Source organism: Terrapene carolina, unplaced genomic scaffold, assembly GCF_002925995.2.
Source record: "Terrapene carolina triunguis isolate 2854851 unplaced genomic scaffold, T_m_triunguis-2.0 Scaffold21, whole genome shotgun sequence".
Lineage (NCBI taxonomy): Eukaryota > Metazoa > Chordata > Testudines > Emydidae > Terrapene > Terrapene triunguis.
In genome coordinates this window covers 23,240,174-23,260,871 of record NW_020664372.1, presented here as the reverse complement: position 1 = coordinate 23,260,871, position 20,698 = coordinate 23,240,174, and the positions used below count along the sequence as shown (strand labels likewise).

The 20,698-nt window shown below is 40.0% G+C and overlaps 1 protein-coding gene across 1 annotated transcript in view; it reads right to left on the bottom strand.

Annotated features, from left to right (window-relative positions):
- Positions 1–20,698, bottom strand: part of UBAC2 (UBA domain containing 2) — a 148,520-nt gene that overhangs the window by 41,872 nt on the left and 85,950 nt on the right. Inside the window, exons 5-6 of the mRNA XM_026647085.2 lie at positions 5,543–5,666; positions 2,851–2,898 (exon numbers count right to left, since the gene is read on the bottom strand). Of these exons, the coding sequence (XP_026502870.1) occupies positions 2,851–2,898; positions 5,543–5,666 (172 nt within the window). The remainder of the gene's footprint in view (positions 1–2,850; positions 2,899–5,542; positions 5,667–20,698) is intronic.

Sequence of the window (20,698 nt, the reverse complement as noted above, 5' to 3'; positions counted from 1 at the left end):
GTATGAAGAGCTCCAATCAAATAATATCCAGACAGGGCAAGGAGAGGAAGAAACAGAGTTGCATAGCTAGCACTACTCTCACTTCCACATGGAAAGAGGGAAATTTGTGTGTGAAGGGCACCTGCGCTTGTAGCTCTTTGGGGGCTGACCTGGCCCAGAGTGAGAAATTTCCTTTAGAAGGGACCCAGCTCATCAGTTTCGCTTGGTAACTTACACATGTATATCATCAGTCATCATTTAGTTGAATGGACTCATTTGGTTTTGTACTTGATCTTTAACTTGTAAAAGAGAACTTAATTGGCCGAAACAAAATATATGAGAACTTGACAACTATTCAGAAATGAAGCAGAACACATTTCGATGCTTGATGAGAGCAGAATTTCAACAAGAGCCAGATTTCAAAATGACACTATGCTCAGGCATTTGGGTGCCTAATTTGTCTTTTTAATTAACACAATGGGCACTCAAGTGCAGTAACTGTGTGCAAATGATCATTACACATCTAACTGGCTGTCATGACTACGGACTCAAATACATGACATTTTGCATGTGCAAGTCTCCATGCACAGTTCTGAAAATCTGGCCCAAACTGACTAATGAATTACACAAAATCAAGAGTAGTACAATTGTCACAAACACACAAATATATAGTTTGCCAAATCAAAATATGAAATACCTTGCAGAAATATACACACAGATGTTATAAAAAGTTTTTGCAGTGTTAAATGGTGAAATATGAACCACTGTAAATGCAGACTTTACATTTAATGTAATAACATTTTACTCTCAACTGTTTTCTAAGCTGCAAAATTACCACTTTTCTCTCTCTTTTTCTAAAAAAAAAAAAAAGGAAGCAACTGCTTATATACAGCAGAGTGATGGTTATGTTATGCAAGAGACATCTGGAATACAGGAGATGTATTTGTTTTCTGAATTACAACACTGATCTTCTGATCAGTCCTTCAGCCGATGACACAGGCAAAGCATGTCTTGCATAAGTATTATGGACTGAAAAATATCAATTTGTACTAATGACTTAATTCAGAGCTATAAACCAGGTGTTGACTTAAAATGACATGAAAAGTTAAATGATATTTTGAAGCATTTATTCTAACTGAAAGTTCAGTTCAGTCCTATCAACTTGCTACCAATGAATATCAGACTTGATCAACTTACATTTTTTTAAAACATTTTGTTTCTGAAAAAGAACTGAAGCAAAACACACAAGTACATTTTATTACAGATGTCTTGGTTTAGAGAAACTGTACAATTTTTGAAAACGGATATTCTGGTAAGTATTACATCACGCATTCTAAAAAAACAAAAACCCATCAGGCAGTAAGTTTCCTTCAAGATCTGTATGACAGGGTGCAAACACATTGCCCTACTGTCCAGTACATAAGGTGTCAAATTCAGCTTCCCTTTCCTCCCCCGAACACCCGTGCAAAAGGAAGGGCTATAAAAAGAGCCTCTGGAGTAACAGGAAGACAGCTTTAGTCATAGTTCCTTACTCAGGCGCTCAGGGCGGGGCTGATCTCCGAAATTCAGAAGCTTTGGTTTGTTAGTTACTCTTTTTGCTTATGTTACCTTGTTTTTAGTTACATTTATAAAAATATTGAACTGCTGAACAGATTTTGCTGCCTGTAGCTGCATTGTGTTTCTGCTCAGTCATCCTACCAGCTCACAGTATAATTTAGAATAGGCTTTGGAAATGGTTACATGTTTACTGGGCTGTGGAAATGATACCTGGCTCGTCTTATATATTTAGGCCTGTGCTTACCTATCTCCTGAAAGTTCTAGTTGATAGGACCTACCTGTGAGCATAAGTCATTGCCAAATTTCTGATCTACCAACAAAAAGCGTACCTCAAAATGTTCATGCTGAGAACATGAGCATGCTATTCATGTTCAAAATTAGGTGGTCTAATGTTGAGCTGCTTTGAGAGAGGTTCCAACTTTCAGTGAGTCATAAGAGCCATTTCACAGAGCCAGCATTTTAACACCAGAAAGCTGTGTCATTCCTAAAGAAATTTCGAGGACATACAAAGTTTAAAAGAAGAATCTCAGTGTCTCACTTCTGGGAGCACAGGATGTTAAAAAAAAACATATTTTAAGAAGCATCTTGATTGCACTGTAAACTGTATCATCATTTAAAAGTGTCCCAGTGTTAACAACTAAGGTGAAGAGGATAACAGAGGGGCAGACTGCACACCTCACTGAGCTAAGGTGGGGAAACTTATTTCACACCTTTCTTACTGCTACGATATGGTGGCAAACGGTTGTTTTACTCACATTCTACAAGGAAGGCAAAACATGAATTTACATCATCACAATGAAAAGGCTAGAGAACTGAATGTTAAAATAAAAGCCTGCAGTCTCTTAAAAACAGATAACAATAAAATACTTGGGTGAATAAATATAAACAAATACTTTATTAGAATTAACATTTCTACTGTATTGTGAATATTAATCATGATGCGTCTAAAGCTACACACACTGCACTAAAATGATATTCTGAGAAAATGATGCCAACCTGCAAATTTTAGCCAAGACAGTCTGGTTACTCTTTATAAAGAAGACACTTCTATTGTCAATCTGTCTTTAGCATCAGTCTAGCCAGTGTCCTAGGACTTCTGAATTTAATACTAGAATTTTAATTTCCATTATTGTTCATAATTTGCTGTTGCTCAGAAACTGGATAATTTGCATGAATATGTTTAGTAAAAATAAAAAACCTCCACGCTTTTACAATAAGATACAAGGTTATTTTTAGAGCATCAATAGGTTGGAACATAAATTTATCAAAGTGCTCTAAAACATCACACACCATTTTTGAAATGATAATACTTACCAGTCCACTTACGGCTACAATCCAGATGTAGGAACCAGAGGTTACGAGCTGGAAGATATAAGAGTAATGATTTTAATATGGGTATTAGAATTTACACAGATGTTGTTTTCGGATTTACTATCCCCTAATATTATGGTAGGACTTGTGTCTATCTCCTCAAAGTAAACAGTCAGAGTCATCCATTTTTGCATAAATTCAGTTCCATAATAGCAGTGGCACACTCTAGAACTAAAAGAGATGGAAAAAGCAGGTGGGATCTGACAGCTGTTCTTTTCCCACAATCCTATGCATTTTCTTTTCATTTATCATTATTAAGTTCAACATAATGCTTTGCAGGAAGTCAGTTTATAAGCTACAGAGAAAAACAAGTTTGAAAGACAGATTTAAACAAAGGAAGTGACTCAGCAGCTCAGAGGGAGAGGGAAAGGAGTCCCAAATAGAGGAGGCAGCGTAAGTTAAAGGAGCAACTCTTAATTGTGTAGTCATGGAGGTGGCCCAGAGTGGAGGTCAAGTTTTAAGAAATGAAGTTACTCCATCCCTCTCCACCCAAGAGAGGGAATCTATTATTTGAATTAAGGTATAGGTATTTAGTCACCTGGAGAAGGTCAGTCTCAGTGCAAGAAAAGGGCTGAAAACCAGACTGAAATTGGTAAAGGAGGTTGTTCTGTGAGAGGTAGCCAGAATGAGGCCACTTTCTCCAGAATTTGTCTGCAAAAAGGGTGACTTGAGATGAGATCATAATTCACGAGTGAAGAAAGGGCAAATGAGTGCTCCTCACTCTTAGTGTGGCAATAGCAGTTGTGAATGCAACAGGGAAAGTTTGAGTGAAGTCAGAGTGGTTGGCAGCAACAGTGATCTATTTGTTAGGAAACTAAGGTAAGAAAGCAAAAGCCAGTGATTAAGATGGGAAAGGACTCAGTGGGAGATGTTTTTTTCATATGGTTTTGATGGAGGCAGAAAAGAGAAGCAGATAGGGTTTCAGAGGGATCAAGGCAGAATGCGGTGCTTGAGCAGAATGCAGAAAAACCCTCCAAGTGCTCGAGGACAGACAGGACAGAGGAAGGGTTGTTAGAGAAGTGGACATGAGTCAGTATTCTGAAACTGGCCTATTCATCCCAAAACACACTTAACCGTGTATTATACATTTACTGGTACTTTCCATTGGTAGTTTGAGATATTTTTGAGAATATGTCTAGAATGTATATAAATAGGCATCGTTTCTTATAAATGTGCAAGTCTCCTGTTATATAAATCACCCATTGATTTTTAGAACTTTTTGTGGCTACTATATTCATCTACTGAACACTTAATATTTTCTCATTAATTTTCCTCTTTATGCTTTTGATATTATGTTCCACATAAATTTGTCAGATTCTTATTGACAAATTACCAATTTTATTTGTCAAATGGTAATGCTGTGTATGAAAATAAAATATAGCTATCAAAATCTTTAATCAACCAGATTCTTGCTGCCGTCAAACACTGGCAGAATCTTGCTGTGAAGTTACATTAAAGTTATATATACTCTTTCTTGCTTCGCACGGCAGGAAACAAGGAAATAAGAAAAATTCAGTTAATGTCACATTAATACAGTGGTTGAGCTATCAGGATTTTTGTTAAAGTAAAAAAGATTAAGCAAAATAAGAGATATTTCATAACTTAGAGTTTACCCCTTTTTTTCTGGTGAATGACAGAAATAGAAGTTAATGAAATAGCAGTAATCTTGCATACTGGCTCATTTCATCCTACTACAGTAGGTCACTGGCAATAAAAAATCCCTATTGTACATATTTGTCCCCCTTGTTTTAGGTGGTGTTATAAGGCCTGAGGGCCCAGATTATTTGGGGTATTTAGGCGTTGATATGTTCAGTTTTGCAATGCCTAACTGATTTAGGAGACTAAATCTCATTGTCTGGCGATGCTGGAAGAAACACAGGAGCCAATGGATGTAGTTTAATTAGGCAGCAAATTTATTTATGTAAAATATCTGGGAATAGCCAGCAATAAATTGTAGTGTGTAAGTCGTCATTATTTCTTTAATCGTTTCCATGTGTTTGGGAGGGCTGCTGTCAGACCTCCTTTCCAACCTGGGCCCGCTTGCCCTCCCCTTGTATGAGGATTAAGGGAGCAGGAAAAAGAGGGGAATTGGCCCATGTTTAGGAGGGTAGGTGTTGCCAACCCAATCCCAGTCAGAGAAGTTTTCTCTGGAACTGCCTGGAGTACAACGCCCTCCCTCTCTGGTCACCTGGAAAGGCAGTGCCGACCTCCCCTTCCTGATCTCTACAGGTAAACCTTCCCCTTCCTCCATCTCTGCCACCAATTGCAGAGGGAAGCCCTTCTAAGGGCAACAACCCCTTTTCTTCTAGCCAATTAAACAAAGGACCCACCACATACATTTGCAGTGAACATATTTTCAAAAGTGATTTAGGCATTTAGGAGCCTAAATCCCATCAACTGTCAATGGGATTTTGGCTCCTAAGAGCCTAAAACCCTTTTTAAAATGATATTTAAGCTCCTAAATCAGTTAGGCTTTGCAACGCTGAGCGCAGCAACACCTAAACACCTTTAAAATGTGGGCCTAAGGTGAAATGTACGGGTGGAAATATTACAAAATTAGCTCGAGGGCATGCAAAATTATAAACTGCTACACTGCTAATTCAATGAAAGGTGAACAAGGAAGCACATACTGTACCTGTAAACCCAGTATATAGATCAATGTCTTGTTTGTGATGGGAAATTGGCCTAATATTTGTGTCACTTGCATCCTTGGAATGGAGCAAAAAAATGGTACAAACAGAGCAAATACAGGACCCAAGCTGTGAAAGAAAAAAAATAATGTAGACAGTAATTAGAAATGATTTCAAAAGGTCTCAATTAACAAATTAATTCCAAATAACTTAATTCCTATCCTAATTTCTTCAATACAAAAATGTCAATTGCATTATGTAGGTTATTTTCCCCAATGTTTAGTTGGGCTTTTTATACTGTCATTCTTTTTTGTTTTTTCCTTATTTGTCAAACTAGCAACAAGGACATTTTATTTGGCAAAATACACACTTTGCCTTAAAGATATTATATACGGTTTGAGGACTGATCCTGCTCATATTGCCATTATTCATGTAGCACCCAAAGTGTAATTCGTGCTTTACAGACAAAGATACAGACAAGGTCCTGCCCTAAAAAAATACAGTCAAAATAGATAAATGATAAGGGACGCAGTGATGGAGGCATCAGCAAATGATTTACCAGTGTATCTTCCACAGTGTGGGAGAGGCAGAAGACAAAGAAACCACACACCTTCCTGTGTGTACGGTGGGGTGGGGGGAAAGAGACTCAAAATTTTCGCTCAGTTCACCCACAAGGGGCACGGGCAGAAGTTTTATATAGATCAACAGGAAGGAAAATAACAACACCTTACTTCAGGACAAAGATGCTTTTTTGCTCCAAACAGGTGAGTGGCAAGTGAAGAGTTATATAGCACGAGAGAGAGGAGAACAGTGCATTCTCCAGGGCTGCCTGTTATCCATAACTTGAAGTGCCTACAGAGTCTGTAAACCCTAAAAGGCAAATCTCGGGCAAATACTCCTGACTATCCAGCTTTGCTGCTTCATGTTGCCAAGCGCTCTGTGGAGCATGGAAGCTCTTAAAGATAACCTGATCCCTGCTTCCCAAAACTTACTAAACTTTTCAAATATAGAAAGAAAATCTACACAAATTACCTGACTAAAACTTCATTATGCTGAAGTTAAGGTTGAAAACACATATCTGTAACTTAAGGGTAAAAAGAAACTTTAAAAAAAATGTAGTTGAAAAAACCAGCAGCAACCAGAAAGTCAGGATTTTTAGAGTTAAGGTGCATCTTGTAGGAAACAAGCTTTGGAACTGTGGAATTTAGATACACAAATAACAACAGTTATTTACAAGCCATTCTATTGTCTATACTTTTAAAATTCATTAATAAAATAATAAATACAACCATGTTAAATAAGTAGACAGGAATACCCACAGGCTTGCTGAATTATAATCAAAGCTCCTATTTCTGCAGTCCCTCCCAAAGAGAACTCTCACTGAACACAATGGGAGTTCTATAAGCAGATCAGCAGCATGGTCAGGACCCAAATAACTTGTTGAGATGCTCACTCTACTTTCATTTCACTGATTAGGTTAATTAATGGTGGAAATGTATTTATGAGTTAAACTACTATGAACAACCAACACAGAAGATTCAATATATATGGTCAAAATACAATTTTTGTGCTCGCTCAAAGAATTGTGGCTATGAATATTTCCTTTGGTTTATGCTCTACCAGCTAAAGACCTCCCCTTTCATCCTCTCTGAAGGTTTCAGTTCTTTAGTTTGGTTACGGGGGATAAAAGAATAAGGCAATTTTTAACATCTTCTATTTTATGCATATGACAAAAATACATTACATAAAATTTTAACTAAAGGAGAGACGCTGAGCAAAATACATTGATCAGTTTTACACATATTCCCTCACATATAAAGAAAATATATCCATATAAACATAATATACAACATCCTAACAGAAATCTGAATTGTTTAAGTTGTAAGAATTCAAAAGCAGGGCCAAAGGTGTAACATGTATAAAGACTCGCTCTACATGACTGCTTCCATAACTTCCACTGGATCCAATGTACCCTGCAGCACATAAGGTATAAGAGAGGAGAGGGGAAAAAAAAAAAAAAAAAGAAGAGTCCTTCCCTCTGTCAAGACCACTCCCTGCCAATAGAGCATCAAAATTTGTTTGGTCTTATCACTGTCAGAGAAAAGAGTAGTTTGGATACCTAGTTTAGGAATATAGGCTCAAGAATGGAGGCAACAGTTCCCTTCTCCAAAATTTCTTTCTTCAGTACAAAAATATCATATGGAAATAAATTGTGTGCTTCACCCACACTTGAGAATAAGCATATCCTGTACCCTTGGAAAATTACTTCTCTGCTTCACCCTAGGAATAACAAAATACCTTTGTAGGGCAGTAACTAAAGGAACAATCCAAATGGATATATCCTGCAAATCAGAATCTATGCACCCTCACATCTTTATTAACATGAGTGATAAGATTTTTAATGATACTTCATAAATCACTGTCTACTTTAAACTTCTGAAAAGAACTTCTGCAGAAACATTGTGTATGCAAAGGTGTGAGCAAGACTTTTTCCAGTTCTGGCTAGAAGATCTAGAAACTTCATTTTATTTATTAGCTTTCAGTACAACTATGTAAAGTTTTATTTTTAAAATGTACTGATTTTTGTTATTCTTTGTTGTATTTTAACACTGTTTCTGGAGTCTCGGTCTCAGTTAACTCTGCTATCTTGCACTTCTGCAGTAAAATTTATTCATATAATCATAGAAGATTAGGATTGGAAGAGACCTCAGGAGGTCATCTAGTCCAACCCCCTGCTCAAAGCAGGACCAATCCCCAACTAAATCATCCCAGCCAAGGCTTTGTCAAGCCGGGCCTTAAAAACGTCTAAGGATGGAGATTCCACCACCTCCCTAGGTAACCCATTCCAGTGCTTCACCACCCTCCTAGTGAAATAGGGTTTCTAATATCCAACACAGACCTCCCCCACTGCAACTTGAGACCATTGCTTCTTGTTCTTATTCTCTCTTTATATCCGTATAATAAACTATATCAAATCACACAATACAGAATATAAACTAGACTATGTTACACAAACTTATTTTAAAAAATTACAGTACAGTCTTGATTTAAGTTTCAATAATATCTACAAAATAAGCCAACCTGGGGTTACATCCCTGATCATCCTAATAGTCATTGATGGACCTATGAACATATCTATTTCTTTTTTGAACCCAGTTATAGTTTGGGCCTTCACAACATCTTCTGGCAACGAGTTCCATAAGGTTGACTGTGTGTTGTATAAAGAAGTACTTCCTTAGGTTTGTTTCAAACCTGATGCCTATTAATTTCATTGGGTGACCCCTGGTTCTTGTGTTTCATGAAGGGGTAAATAACACTTCCTTATTCATTTTCTCCACACCATTCATGATTTTATAGCCCTCTATCATATTCTCCCTTAGTCGTCTCTTTTCCAAGCTGAATAGTCCGCGACTTTTTAATCTCTCCTCAGATGAAAGCTGTTCCATATCCTTAATCATTTTTGTTACCCTTCTCTTTTCTATCTCTAATATATCTTTTTTGAAATGGGGCAACCAGAACTGCACACAGTATTCAAGGTGTGGGCGTATCATGGATTTATGTAGTGGTATTATTTTCTGTGTTATCTATTCTTTCCTAATCATTCCTAACATTCTGTTAGCTTCTTTGACTGTCACTCCACACTGAGCTGATGTTTTCAAAGAATTATCCACAACTCCAAGCTTTCTTTCTTGGGTGTTAACACCTAATTTAGACTCCATCATTTTGTAGGAATTGTTGGGATTATGTTTTCCAATATACATTACTTTTCATTTATCAACACTGAATTTCATCTGCCATTTTGTTGCTCACTCATTCAGTTTTGTGAGATCCCTTTGTAATTCTTCTGAGTCTGCTTTGGACTTAACTATCTTGAATTATTTTGTATCATCTGCAGACTTTGACATCTAACCCGTTTATCCCTTTTTCCTGATCATTTATGAATATGTTGAACAGTACTGGTCCCAGTACAGATCTTTATGGGACACTATTTACCTCTCTTCATTCTGAAAACTGACCATTTATTCCTACCATTTGTTTCCGGTCTTTCAACCTGTTACTGGTCAATGAGAGGACCTTCCATCTTATCCCATGATTACTTAGGCCTGGTCCACACTAACCCCCCACTTCGAACTAAGATACACAACTTCAGCTACGTTAATAACGTAGCTGAAGTCGAAGTACCTTAGTTTGAACTTACCGCGGGTCCAGACGCGACAGGCAGGCTCCCCCGTCAACTCCGCGTACTCCTCTCGCGGAGCAGGAGTACCGGCGTCGAAGCCGAGCACTTCCGGGATCGATTTATCGCGTCTAGACAAGACGCAATAAATCGATCCCAGAAGATCGATTGCTTACCACCGGACCCGGAGGTAAGTATAGACGTACCCTTACTTTGCTTAAGAGCTTTTGGTGAGCATCCTTGCCAAAAGACTTCTGAAAGTCCAAGTACACTATGTCCATTAGATCACCCTGTCCACATATTTGTTGACCCCCTCAAAGAATTCTAATAGATTGGTGGGGCATGAGTTCCCTTACAAAAGCTGTGTTGACTCTTCCACAACAAATTGTGTTCATCTGTGTGTCTAATACTTCTGTTCTTTACTATAGTTTCAGCCAATTTGCCTGGTACTGAAATTAGGCTTACAGGCTTGTAATTGCCAGGATCACCTCTGGAGCCTTTTTAAAAAATTGTCATCTCATTCACTATCCTCCAGTCATCTGGTATAGAGACTGATTTAAGTGATATGTTACATACCAAAGTCAGAAGTTCTCCAATTTCATATTTGAGTTCCTTCAGAACCCTTGGGTGAATACCATCTGCTCCTGGTGACTTATTACTATTCAATTTATTCCAAAACCTCCTCTTCTGACACCTCAATCTGGGACAGTTCCTTAGATTTGTCACCTAAGTAGAATGATTCAGGTGTGGGAATCTCCCTCACATCCTCTGCAGTGAAGACTGATGCAAAGAATTCATTTAGCTTCTTTGCAATAGCCTCATCTTCCTTGAGTGCTCCTTTAGAAACTTAATTGTTCAGTGGCCCCACTGTTTGGCAAGCTCCCTGTTTCTGATATACTTAAACAATTTTTTTGCTGTCAGTTTTTGAGATTTTTGCTCATTGCTCTTCAAATTCTTTTCTGGATTGCCTAATTATATTTTACATTTGACTTGCCAGAGTTTATGCTCTTTTCATAGTAGGATCTGACTTCCAATTTTTAAAGGATACCTTTGTGCCTCTAACCACTTCTTTTACTCTGCTAGCCATGGTGGCATTGTTTTGGTCTTCTATGCTTTTTTAAAATGGGGTACACATTTAATTTAAGCCACTAATATAGTGTTTTTAAAAAGTTTCCATGCAGCTTGCAGGCATTTCACTCTTGTGACTGTTCCTTTTAATTTCCATTTAACTAGCCTCAATTTTCTGTAGTTCCCCTTTCTGAAATTAAATGCTGCTATGGTGGGCTTCTTTGGTATTTCCCCCCCAACAAGGATGTTAAATTTAATCATTTTATGGTAACTATTACTAAGCAGTTCAGCTACATTCACCTCTTGGACCAGATCCTGTGTTCCATTTAGGATTAAATAAAGAATTGCCTCTCCCCTTGTGGGTTCCAGGACCCAGTCAATATGTGGATAGTTGAAATCCCGTATTATTATTATTATTATTATTATTGAGTTTTTTATTTTTAAAGCCTCTCTAATCTCCCTAAGCATTTTGCAGTCACTGTCACCATCCTGGCCAGGTGGTCGGTAATATATCCCTACTGCTATATTCTTATTATGAGAGCATGGAATTACTATCCATAGAGATTCTATGGTACAGTTTGATTCATTTAAGATTTTTATTATATTTGACTCTATGTTTTCTTTCACATATAATGCCGCTCCCCCATGAGCACAACTTACTTTGTCATTCCTATACTTTTTGTACCCCAGTGATTGTCATCATTACAACAAGCTTCTATGATGCCTATTATATCAATATCCTCATTTAATACCAGGCACTCAAGTTCACCCATTTTAGTATTTAGACTTCTAGCATTTGTAAGCAAGTATTTATAAAATGTGTCACTTTTTAATTGACTGCTTTCATGTGGTGTAATTGAATGGGATTCTTTTTCATTTGACTGTTTTTCTTCAGTTCCTACATATACTTTATCAACTTCTATCCTCTCCTCTTTACTAGGATATAGAGAATCCCTATTAATAGATCCTTCCCTATGGGAGTGTCTGTCCAAACCCAGTGCTCCTCTGTACCCATCAGGTTTTTCAAAAAAACCCAAAACAAAAACACATACCTTTCAATTTGCCAACTTTTTCTTTATATTTCACATCTTATTATCTAAGGAATCCATAATCACAGTATACATGCATACATCCATCATAAAATTGCATGCAAAAGTAGTATTCATAGAATCATAGAATATCAGGGTTGGAAGGGACCTCAGGAGGTCATTTAGTCCAACCACCTGCTCAAAGCAGGACCAATTCCCAACTAAATCATCCCAGCCAGGGCTTTGTCAAGCCTGACCTTAAAAACTTCTAAGGAAGGAGATTCCACCACCTCCTAGGTAACCCATTCCAGTGCTTCACCACCCTCCTAGTGAAAAAGTTTTTCCTAATATCCAACCTAAGCCTCCCCCACTGCAACTTGAGACCATTACTCCTTGTTCTGTCATCTGATACCACTGAGAACAGTCTAGATCCATCCTCTTTGGAACCCCCTTTCAGGTAGCTGAAAGCAGCTATCAAATCCCCCCTCATTCTTCTCTTCTGCAGACTAAACAATCCCAGTTCCCTCAGCCTCTCCTCATAAGTCATGTGCTCCAGCCCCCTAATCATTTTTCCTGTATTATCAGAACAGTGATCATATATAACTTCCAAATGTTCTCTGACCTGTGAAATTATAATTCCCTGCATTTTGAGCAAATAACTTCACAGTTTGCCAAAACTGTAGTGTACTTTTCAGGTTTTATTCCTTCTGTACTAAATAATGACTCAAAACACACACACGCTTTACAATTAAGAGTGCACTTAAGAAGGGAAATTACAGAAAGGAATTTCCCATGACCACTAGTGCTTTTTAACACAGATAGTAAACATTAAAAGTTTCCTTAAATGCTAATATCCACTGCAAACTGCAACAAACAGAAAATGTCATCTCAAGATCAGGCCAGTGACACATCTAATCCAGTATCTTGTGTCTGACGATGGCCAGATTGCAGATAACTGAGAGGATGATGCAAGAAACATGAAAGCAGACAATCAATTATTGGTGATAGCAATCAATCAGTTAGCAACTGGTTTATGCCCTGAAAGATTTGGGGTGATGCCCCTTAAAAATCATAATTAATGTAACTGCAGATGAGATGCTCTCCTTGTCCTTATGTCTCTTTCTTTTTTTAATATTACTAAAATGTTGGTCTGAATATCTTGAGGTACTGAGTTCCACAGGCTAATTATCCATTGTGTAAAAAAATTTCCTCTTATCAGTTTTAAATTTGCTTCTTTCCAATTTCATTTGCCATGCTTATGTTTTTATACTAGAGCTTCTGATTTACTTTCTTTACACCATCATTATGTTCTGTACTTTTATCATGCCCAGTTTTATTCATTTCTAACTCCACTCTGTAACACTAGTTTTATGTCAGATTAATTCCACTGAAATTCAGTGGAGTTACCTCAACCTAATCCAGTGCAATAGAGAGTAGAATCAACTCTCCCGCACTCGACTGTTCAATTCCTTATAACAGACACAATAGCTAATATCAATCCATTAGAAGATCTACTGCAAACTCGGGTTGTTTTTTTTAAAACGTTTGCCCCAACAGCAAATGTAATTTTCACACGATACCATAACTGACTACCTCAATATTTCTTCACTCTAGTTGCCATCAGAGTTTAGCAACTAACTATTGCATTGTCTGTCTTTTTGGTTAAGTAATACATGTTTACTTTAAATAGAGAGGATGACCTTCACAGCAATGTGAGATTGAAAAGGCCTATTCACTCATCTCATTAACAATGAAGGATTGGTCCCTACATTTTTGACTGCCTTGGTCAGCTCCATTTCAAATGTTCAAAACACAGATGGTACACAATTTCATTGGGAGACTACTCCCCATTGTTAGAACTTCTGATATTTACTCTAAAACTTTATTTTATTTAGTTTCAATCCATACCTCCTACTTATACTAATCTGGACTTGACATGGGTTCTGAATGAAGTTCAGTTTCTCAGAGGAGCAAAATCCTGACATTGTGAACAGCTCAGTACAGATACAGACCAATACAGAAATCGTTTAAACTCACTCTGAATCAGGGGTATCAAACTAATTTTGTGCAAAGGGACATATTCTGCACTTTTAATTATGTTATATGGTTTGGGCATACATTTAGGACTATACACTTTCATTGATCTACAGCTGTTCTTCCAAAGATGTCAATGGGAGTTGAGCACATGAATCAAAGGTTGAATATGGTATTTATATCTGAATAAGGCCCGGATCCTGAAATTTATAACACACAAGTAGATGTCTGTGTCCACTTCAATCCTTACAGGCACAACAATCCACCCACACCTTGTAAATTACAGGACTGGATCCTAAAACTTTGAATTAATGTAATTGTTCAATAAGGTATTATCCCAGTCAATATCATTCAGTGGGAAAACATGCTCTCCTTCAGGACCACTTCTGTTTCTGCCCTTTCCTTCTCCTCCTTCACCATCTTCATTTTCTTTCCCTCTTTTCTGTCTTTGTGTCTCTCCTTTCTTCCCTCTACATTTCCTTTCCTGCAGTAATTCCTAAACCCCCTCCCACGTGGATTCATTCACAGCCCCTACCCCATTCTATCCACAAAATAATCAGCTACAAAATAATTTATGCTGACCTTTCAGGTGTCATCATTAGAATTTAGAGTCAATACCACAATCAGATAAATTGGGAGTTTGGGGGGGAGGATGGGAGAGTGGTTGTGACAATTTCTCAAAGCCAAAGTTTCAGACTATCTACAAACTGAGTTCATGTTCTGTTCAGATTTGGATCATTACCTTTGCAGCCATGGGGGCTAGAAACTTACATTTTCAAAAAAGTGAAAGCTTAGAATATGAATATGAACAGAACAAACTTTGAACATGCCACACGGATAACATATCCAGGCCACAGACCTACTGTAACACAATGCTCTACATTTACACAATCATCACTTAGAAAAGTACATTCAATTTCGGTACCCTCATTGCAAAACAAACATAGCAAAGGTTTAGGAGAAAAGCAATATGTTATACATGTTATGTTATTGGTGTTATATATTTAAACAAATGGAAAGGAGGGTTTTCATAGCCTAAAAGTTTAAAGTGACTGGACCTATTTTGTATGGAACACAGGGAAACAAAACCCAGGAGATTCTGTAATGCAGAGGTGTATAAACTATGAGCTGATATAGAAAAGATCAGTCGGACACTCCTACCTATCCTTTTCCTCAAGAGAAAAAAGACAATACTCAAAATTTAAAAAAAATTAAAACAGTTGCAAATTAAATACTTTTAAAATTAGCAAATGTCAGTGCAAAGTTTGGGAAAAGAGATCTGGTTTTACAACCGATAAAGTAAAGATTAGGGAGCTGATCCTGCAGAAGTACATCTGCAAAAATCTTCCCTGTAGTTAATGGAAGTTTTGTGGGAGTAAAGTTTGCAGAAATAACCCTTAAGTGATTTCACTTGGAATAACTCATTTTACTACTGCTATTACTAACTACTACACATTTTTCTTTAGTACATACAGTACAGACCCGTTTACGCACGGATGTCGGGAGTCAAGCCGTCACGACCGCATGTTAACGGACCGCAGGTTAAGACGGCCATGCTGAAATAGCTTAAGATATCTATATATACACACATATAATTATCTAGGATTACATACGTATTCACAGCGTCCCAAATACTGCAGGCCTATCTATTAACAGCGCTTTGCAAGAATATAAATTCAAATGTGTAATCTAATAAAAAGATTATTATTACTACACAGGAGTGAAAGTAACGCAAGACACTTACCGGTAAGGGGTGGGGGCGGCTCTGGCCCCCGGAAGGGGCAGGGCCTGGGGTGGAAGGGGCGGGGCTAGGGTCAGCATCCCCCAGCCAACCCATCCAGACCGCCTAGTCCATGCCGCCTGGGGTTCCCGTAGTGATTTAGAGGGCCTGGGGTTCCAGACGCCGTTGCTGCGGTAGCGGCATCCAAAGCCCCGGGCCCTTTTAAATAGCCAGCCCCGGGGCAGCTGCTCCCTTTGCCACCCCCCCGTCGGTGGCCGAGGGGGGGGCAAAAGGGGCAGGGACCTTAAAGCGCTGCAGGGTCCTTTGCCACGGCAGCGCTTTAACGTTGCTGCCCCTTCCCCCAAGTCGGCAGTAAAGACGTACAACACGTTTCCGCTCCGCACTTCCTGTCGATTTCTATGTCAGTGAGTTAGTGAGCAAATCTGTAGCACTACGTAGCAAGTTCCTGTACTGCGTGTTAACGAGTCTCATGTGTTAAATAGGGTAGCACTGGGAGGCATGACACTACCGCGCTTTACGCCGATTCGTGAGTAAACGGGTCTGTACTGTACTGTCTACAGAGTGCCATGCAGAAACATAAGCTAAAACAACATTCATGTCAATTAAATTTATTTGGGCTTGAGAGCAAGAGCCCTGAGAAAACTGCAGTTAATGCAAAATGCAACACTACGCCTCCTAAGTAACACAAGTTACCAAGAGCAAATCACCTCAATGCTCTGCTCTCTGCTGACTGCCCACAGAGCACCAGGTTAAGATTAAGGGGTCAGTCCTTATTCTGAAAATGCTAAATAGAATCCAGAAAACCTAAAGACTAGCTCACCAACTGGGATCCTCAGGATAATGGAACTGTTCCCAGAAGAGTGAAGCTCACCTATACACGAGATAGGAATCACTCAGGAACTGGCCCCAGACTATATAACTCTTCCTCAAAGGAGAGGACCTGATCTTGGAAGGAAGGATTACCTCACAGTTATGGCCCTAGACTAGGAATCAGGAGACCTGGGTTCTATTCCTGTCTCTACCACAAACTCCATGTGTGACCTTGGGCAAATCACTTCATAGCTCTGTGCCTCAGTTCTCTCTGCAAAAGGGTGATAATGATACTTCCCTTACCTCACAGAGGCACTGTGAGGATAAATTCACTAATGCCTGTGAGGTGCTCAAATATTAAAATGATGAGGCCTTTATAAGTGAGTAGGTAGACAGAAGTACCACAACTGCTCAAAATACAAAGTGTATTTCTTAGATCTTGCCTTCTCTAAGAACACATAAGCACATTAGCTTACATGCAACCCTCCTACATACCAAAACCCCCAAACAAATAAGCAATCTACAATGATGATTTGGGAAATCTGTCTGTACAATTTACGAATTCTGTCTGAGCTCTCTGTATGCGTCTTTATCAGACTGCAAACTGGGAGCTGGCTGTCTTCTCCATTGTCTCTATACCTCCATGTTGGACAGAAATTCCAAGGGGTAGTGGTACAGGGCTGTCAATACAGAAGGTCATTAAATTGGGACCATCTTCTGAATGCTCTAGAATGGTGAGGAAACTGAGGCAGGGAACGTGTGTAGGGTTTATTTTTGTATAGATCTGTGTTTTTCTCATGCTATTAAAGAGCAATGGTGGTCTGTGTGTTATATGTTACAACCATCACATGCCCCTTTCAAGACTTAACCGGTCGATTCAGAACATCCACACAGCTGGAGTTGTGGGAGAGGAGGTCTGAGCTCAGGGAGAGCCTCATGGGTCAACACTAGCGACAGGAGCAAGGCAACTGGACTGCAAGGTTTCAGTTTTCAGGAGGATTTGCACCCTAAGAGTATGCCTAAAGTTCCCAAGACAGGGGGTGTGCCCGCACTTGGCTCAGACTCCAGAGGCTTAAAACACACTGGGTCCAGTGATTGAATTCCCTCACAGCAGCCTAGTGAGCGGCCACAAAAGGGTGCTTGACCAGGTCTGTGATACTTATGCGTACAAATGGAGATGAAACCCTATTTGACAGACTTTTACCTTCTTGTTTCAATGTCCTAACTCTGGAACTGGCAATCAGATACTGCAGTGATAGGAGTGGCATAATAACAGAAACCAAGTAGTGAAGAACTCCAGCACTGTCCCTTCACCCCAACAATTACCATACTGCCACATTGTGCTAGCTGGGGACCCTGGATAAGCTTTCTGTGCGGCCCAAGAAAGTACATTCTAGTAATCCAATTTATCAAAGATATGCATGACGGTATCAGATCAGGTGTGAGAAAGAGGAGGGGCCATTTTAGTGACATTTTCAATGGCAAAAGCAACCTTGAAAAGGACAGTTAATAATCTAATTCTTTTGACATTATTATTTATCCTGCACTGGGACCCACTGTGCTAAGAAGCTGTACAAACGCAGGACAAAAAGACAGCCCGTGCTCAAGTATCACACCCAGACTTCATATTTAGAAATTTCTGAAGGCGTACTAAGTAGTTTTACTGCTGGGCACAGAATAGCGTGGCAGTATTGCTTTGTCTAGTCACGTGTAATTTGTGTAATTTCCCTTCAAACGTTACTTTCTCTCTCAATTCCTCATAGAAATGAATTCTATTCTATAGTAAAGCATGTAATGACGCAGCTTAACTCCTCCATCCCCGCCCTCACAAAGAAAAAGATATATCATCCCAAAGCTCTTCTGAATCTGGTGCTGGAACAGAAATACACCACAAGGGCCTGATCTAATGAGGTGCTGAAAGGCCTAACCAACTACTCAGCTCCATGGATCTGAGGGGGCTCAGCATCACTGAGGAAGCATTCAGTATCTTAAAGGATCAGACCTTTTAGCAATCTACTTCCTAACTATGCCTACTCACTCAGATTTTAAAACCAGGTCACTAAATCAGGCCACTAAACACAGCCCAGTTTTTGCAGAACTGATCAGTAGGAGTTTCTGGGGAAAATCCCAGGTAATTCTAGATCACAGTTGTAAAAGCAAGTGACAGGATTTTCCACCTGTCATTGATCTCAATAACTTTGTTAGCAAGTAGATGATTTAGCTATTTGAAAAAAAAAAAAAGAAGTTATACCAGGTGACAATAGCTTATCATAAAATTCTGAAACACCATTCCTTTCATGCTTCCTAATGCGTTCCAATAAAGCCAATTTTTTTGAATCAGTTTTAATTTTTTACAATTTAATTATTTGTGGCACTTTTGACGTGTATCTTATACACCTCTACCCCAATATAACGCGACCCAATATAACACGAATTCGAATAAAACGCAGTAAAGCAGTGCTCTGGGGGGGGGGGGAGCAGGGCTGCGCACTCCGGAGGATCAAAGCAAATTCGATATAACACTGTTTCACCTATGACACTGTAAGATTTTTTGGCTCCCGAGGACAGCGTTATATCGGGGTAGAGGTGTACCTGTGTTGTTATTTCTTATTTGTATTGCAGTAGTGATCAAAGTACAATAAGCGGTCTGCAAACTTAATGAGAAGGCACAGTCCCTAGAATGACTAGAATGCTTATTCTACTACAGTGGTTTTCAAACTGCGGGTCATGACCCAGTACTGGGTCGCATACTGTAAGGCACTGGGTCGCGACAGCTCTGGTCAGCACTGCCGACCGGGCCATTAAAAGTCCCATCGGCGGTGTTGCCTGGCTAAGGCAGACTAGTCCCTACCTGTTCCGACACCGCGCTGCGCCCCGGAAGCAGCCAGCAGCAGGTCCGGCTCCTAGACGGGGAGCCACAGAGCTCCACGCACTGCCCCCGCCCCGAGCACCGTCTCCTGGCCAATGGGAGCTGGGGGCAGGGGGGGGCGGTGCCTGCAGGCGAGAGCCATGTGGAGCCACTTGCGTGCCTCCGCCTAGGAGCTGGACCTGCTGCTGGCCACTTCCGGGGTGCAGCGCAGTCCGCGATGCCAAGACAGGCAGGAAGCCTGCCTTAGCACCCCTGCTGTGCCACTGACCAGGAGCCACCGAAGATAAGCGCACGCCCCAAGCCTGTGCCCCAATCCTCAGCCACCCCCCCCAACCCGGAGCCCCTTCCTGCACCACAAACCCCTCATCCCCGGCCCCACCCCAGAGTCTGCACCCCCAGACCAGAGCCCTGACCCCCTCCAGCACCCCCAGCTCTGAGCCCCCACTGAAACCCGGAACCCCCTCCTGTACCCCAAACCTCTCATCCCTGGCCCCAGTCCAGAGCCTGCACCCCCAGCCCAGAGCCCTGACCCCCTCCTGCACCCCAACCCCCTGCCCCAGCCCAGAGCCCCCTCCCACATCCTAAACCCCTCATTCCTGGCCCCACCCCGCAGCCCTTACCCCCATACCCCAACCCTCTCCCCCAGCACTGAGCTCCTCCCACACCCCAAACCTCTCATCCCCAGCTCCGTTGGGTCATGGGCATCAACAATTTTCTTCAACTGAAAAAAGTTTGAAAACCACTGCTCTACTACATGTAGTGTTGTAGCCGTGTCGGTCCCAGGATATTAGAGACACAACGTGGGCGAGGTAATATCTTTTACTGGACCAACTTCTGTTGATGAGAGAGACAAGCTTTCAAGATACACCTGAAGAAGAGCTCTGTGTAGCTCGAGAGCTTGTGTTTCTCACCAACAGAAGTTGGCCCAATAAAGGCTATTTCCTCACCCACCTTGTCTACTCTACTATAGATAGTTTCAAAGAATATCTTTCTAAAAATCTGCTCTCTATGATCTCGAAGCACTGATGGTATGAACGTGGACCACTGAGAGTACTACTTTTATATAGTACCTATCACCATGTCATTTAGTTGAATAATCTGCAAAACATTTTTAAATAAGCACTGATTCTTAAGTACAGAGCTCTTTGCCACACACAAATTTAAAATGCATTCATTCTTTTGAGAGTAACATGAAAAGTTTTTCTTTCTGGAATTTTTAGTTGGTTAAAGATTCAACTAAGCAAAAGTCTTGGTAAAGTCCCTTCTATGGAAGTTAGTGATACATAACTTCTAGGGGCTTTTTGTTTCTAGTTAATCTCTTTTTTGAATAGATCAATTTAAAAAGAAGCAGAAAGAAACCTCAAATAGAGAGGTGCTTTCACTTCCCTTAAAACTCAGGTAGCGAATCAACATCAGAGTACAGAAAAAATACTT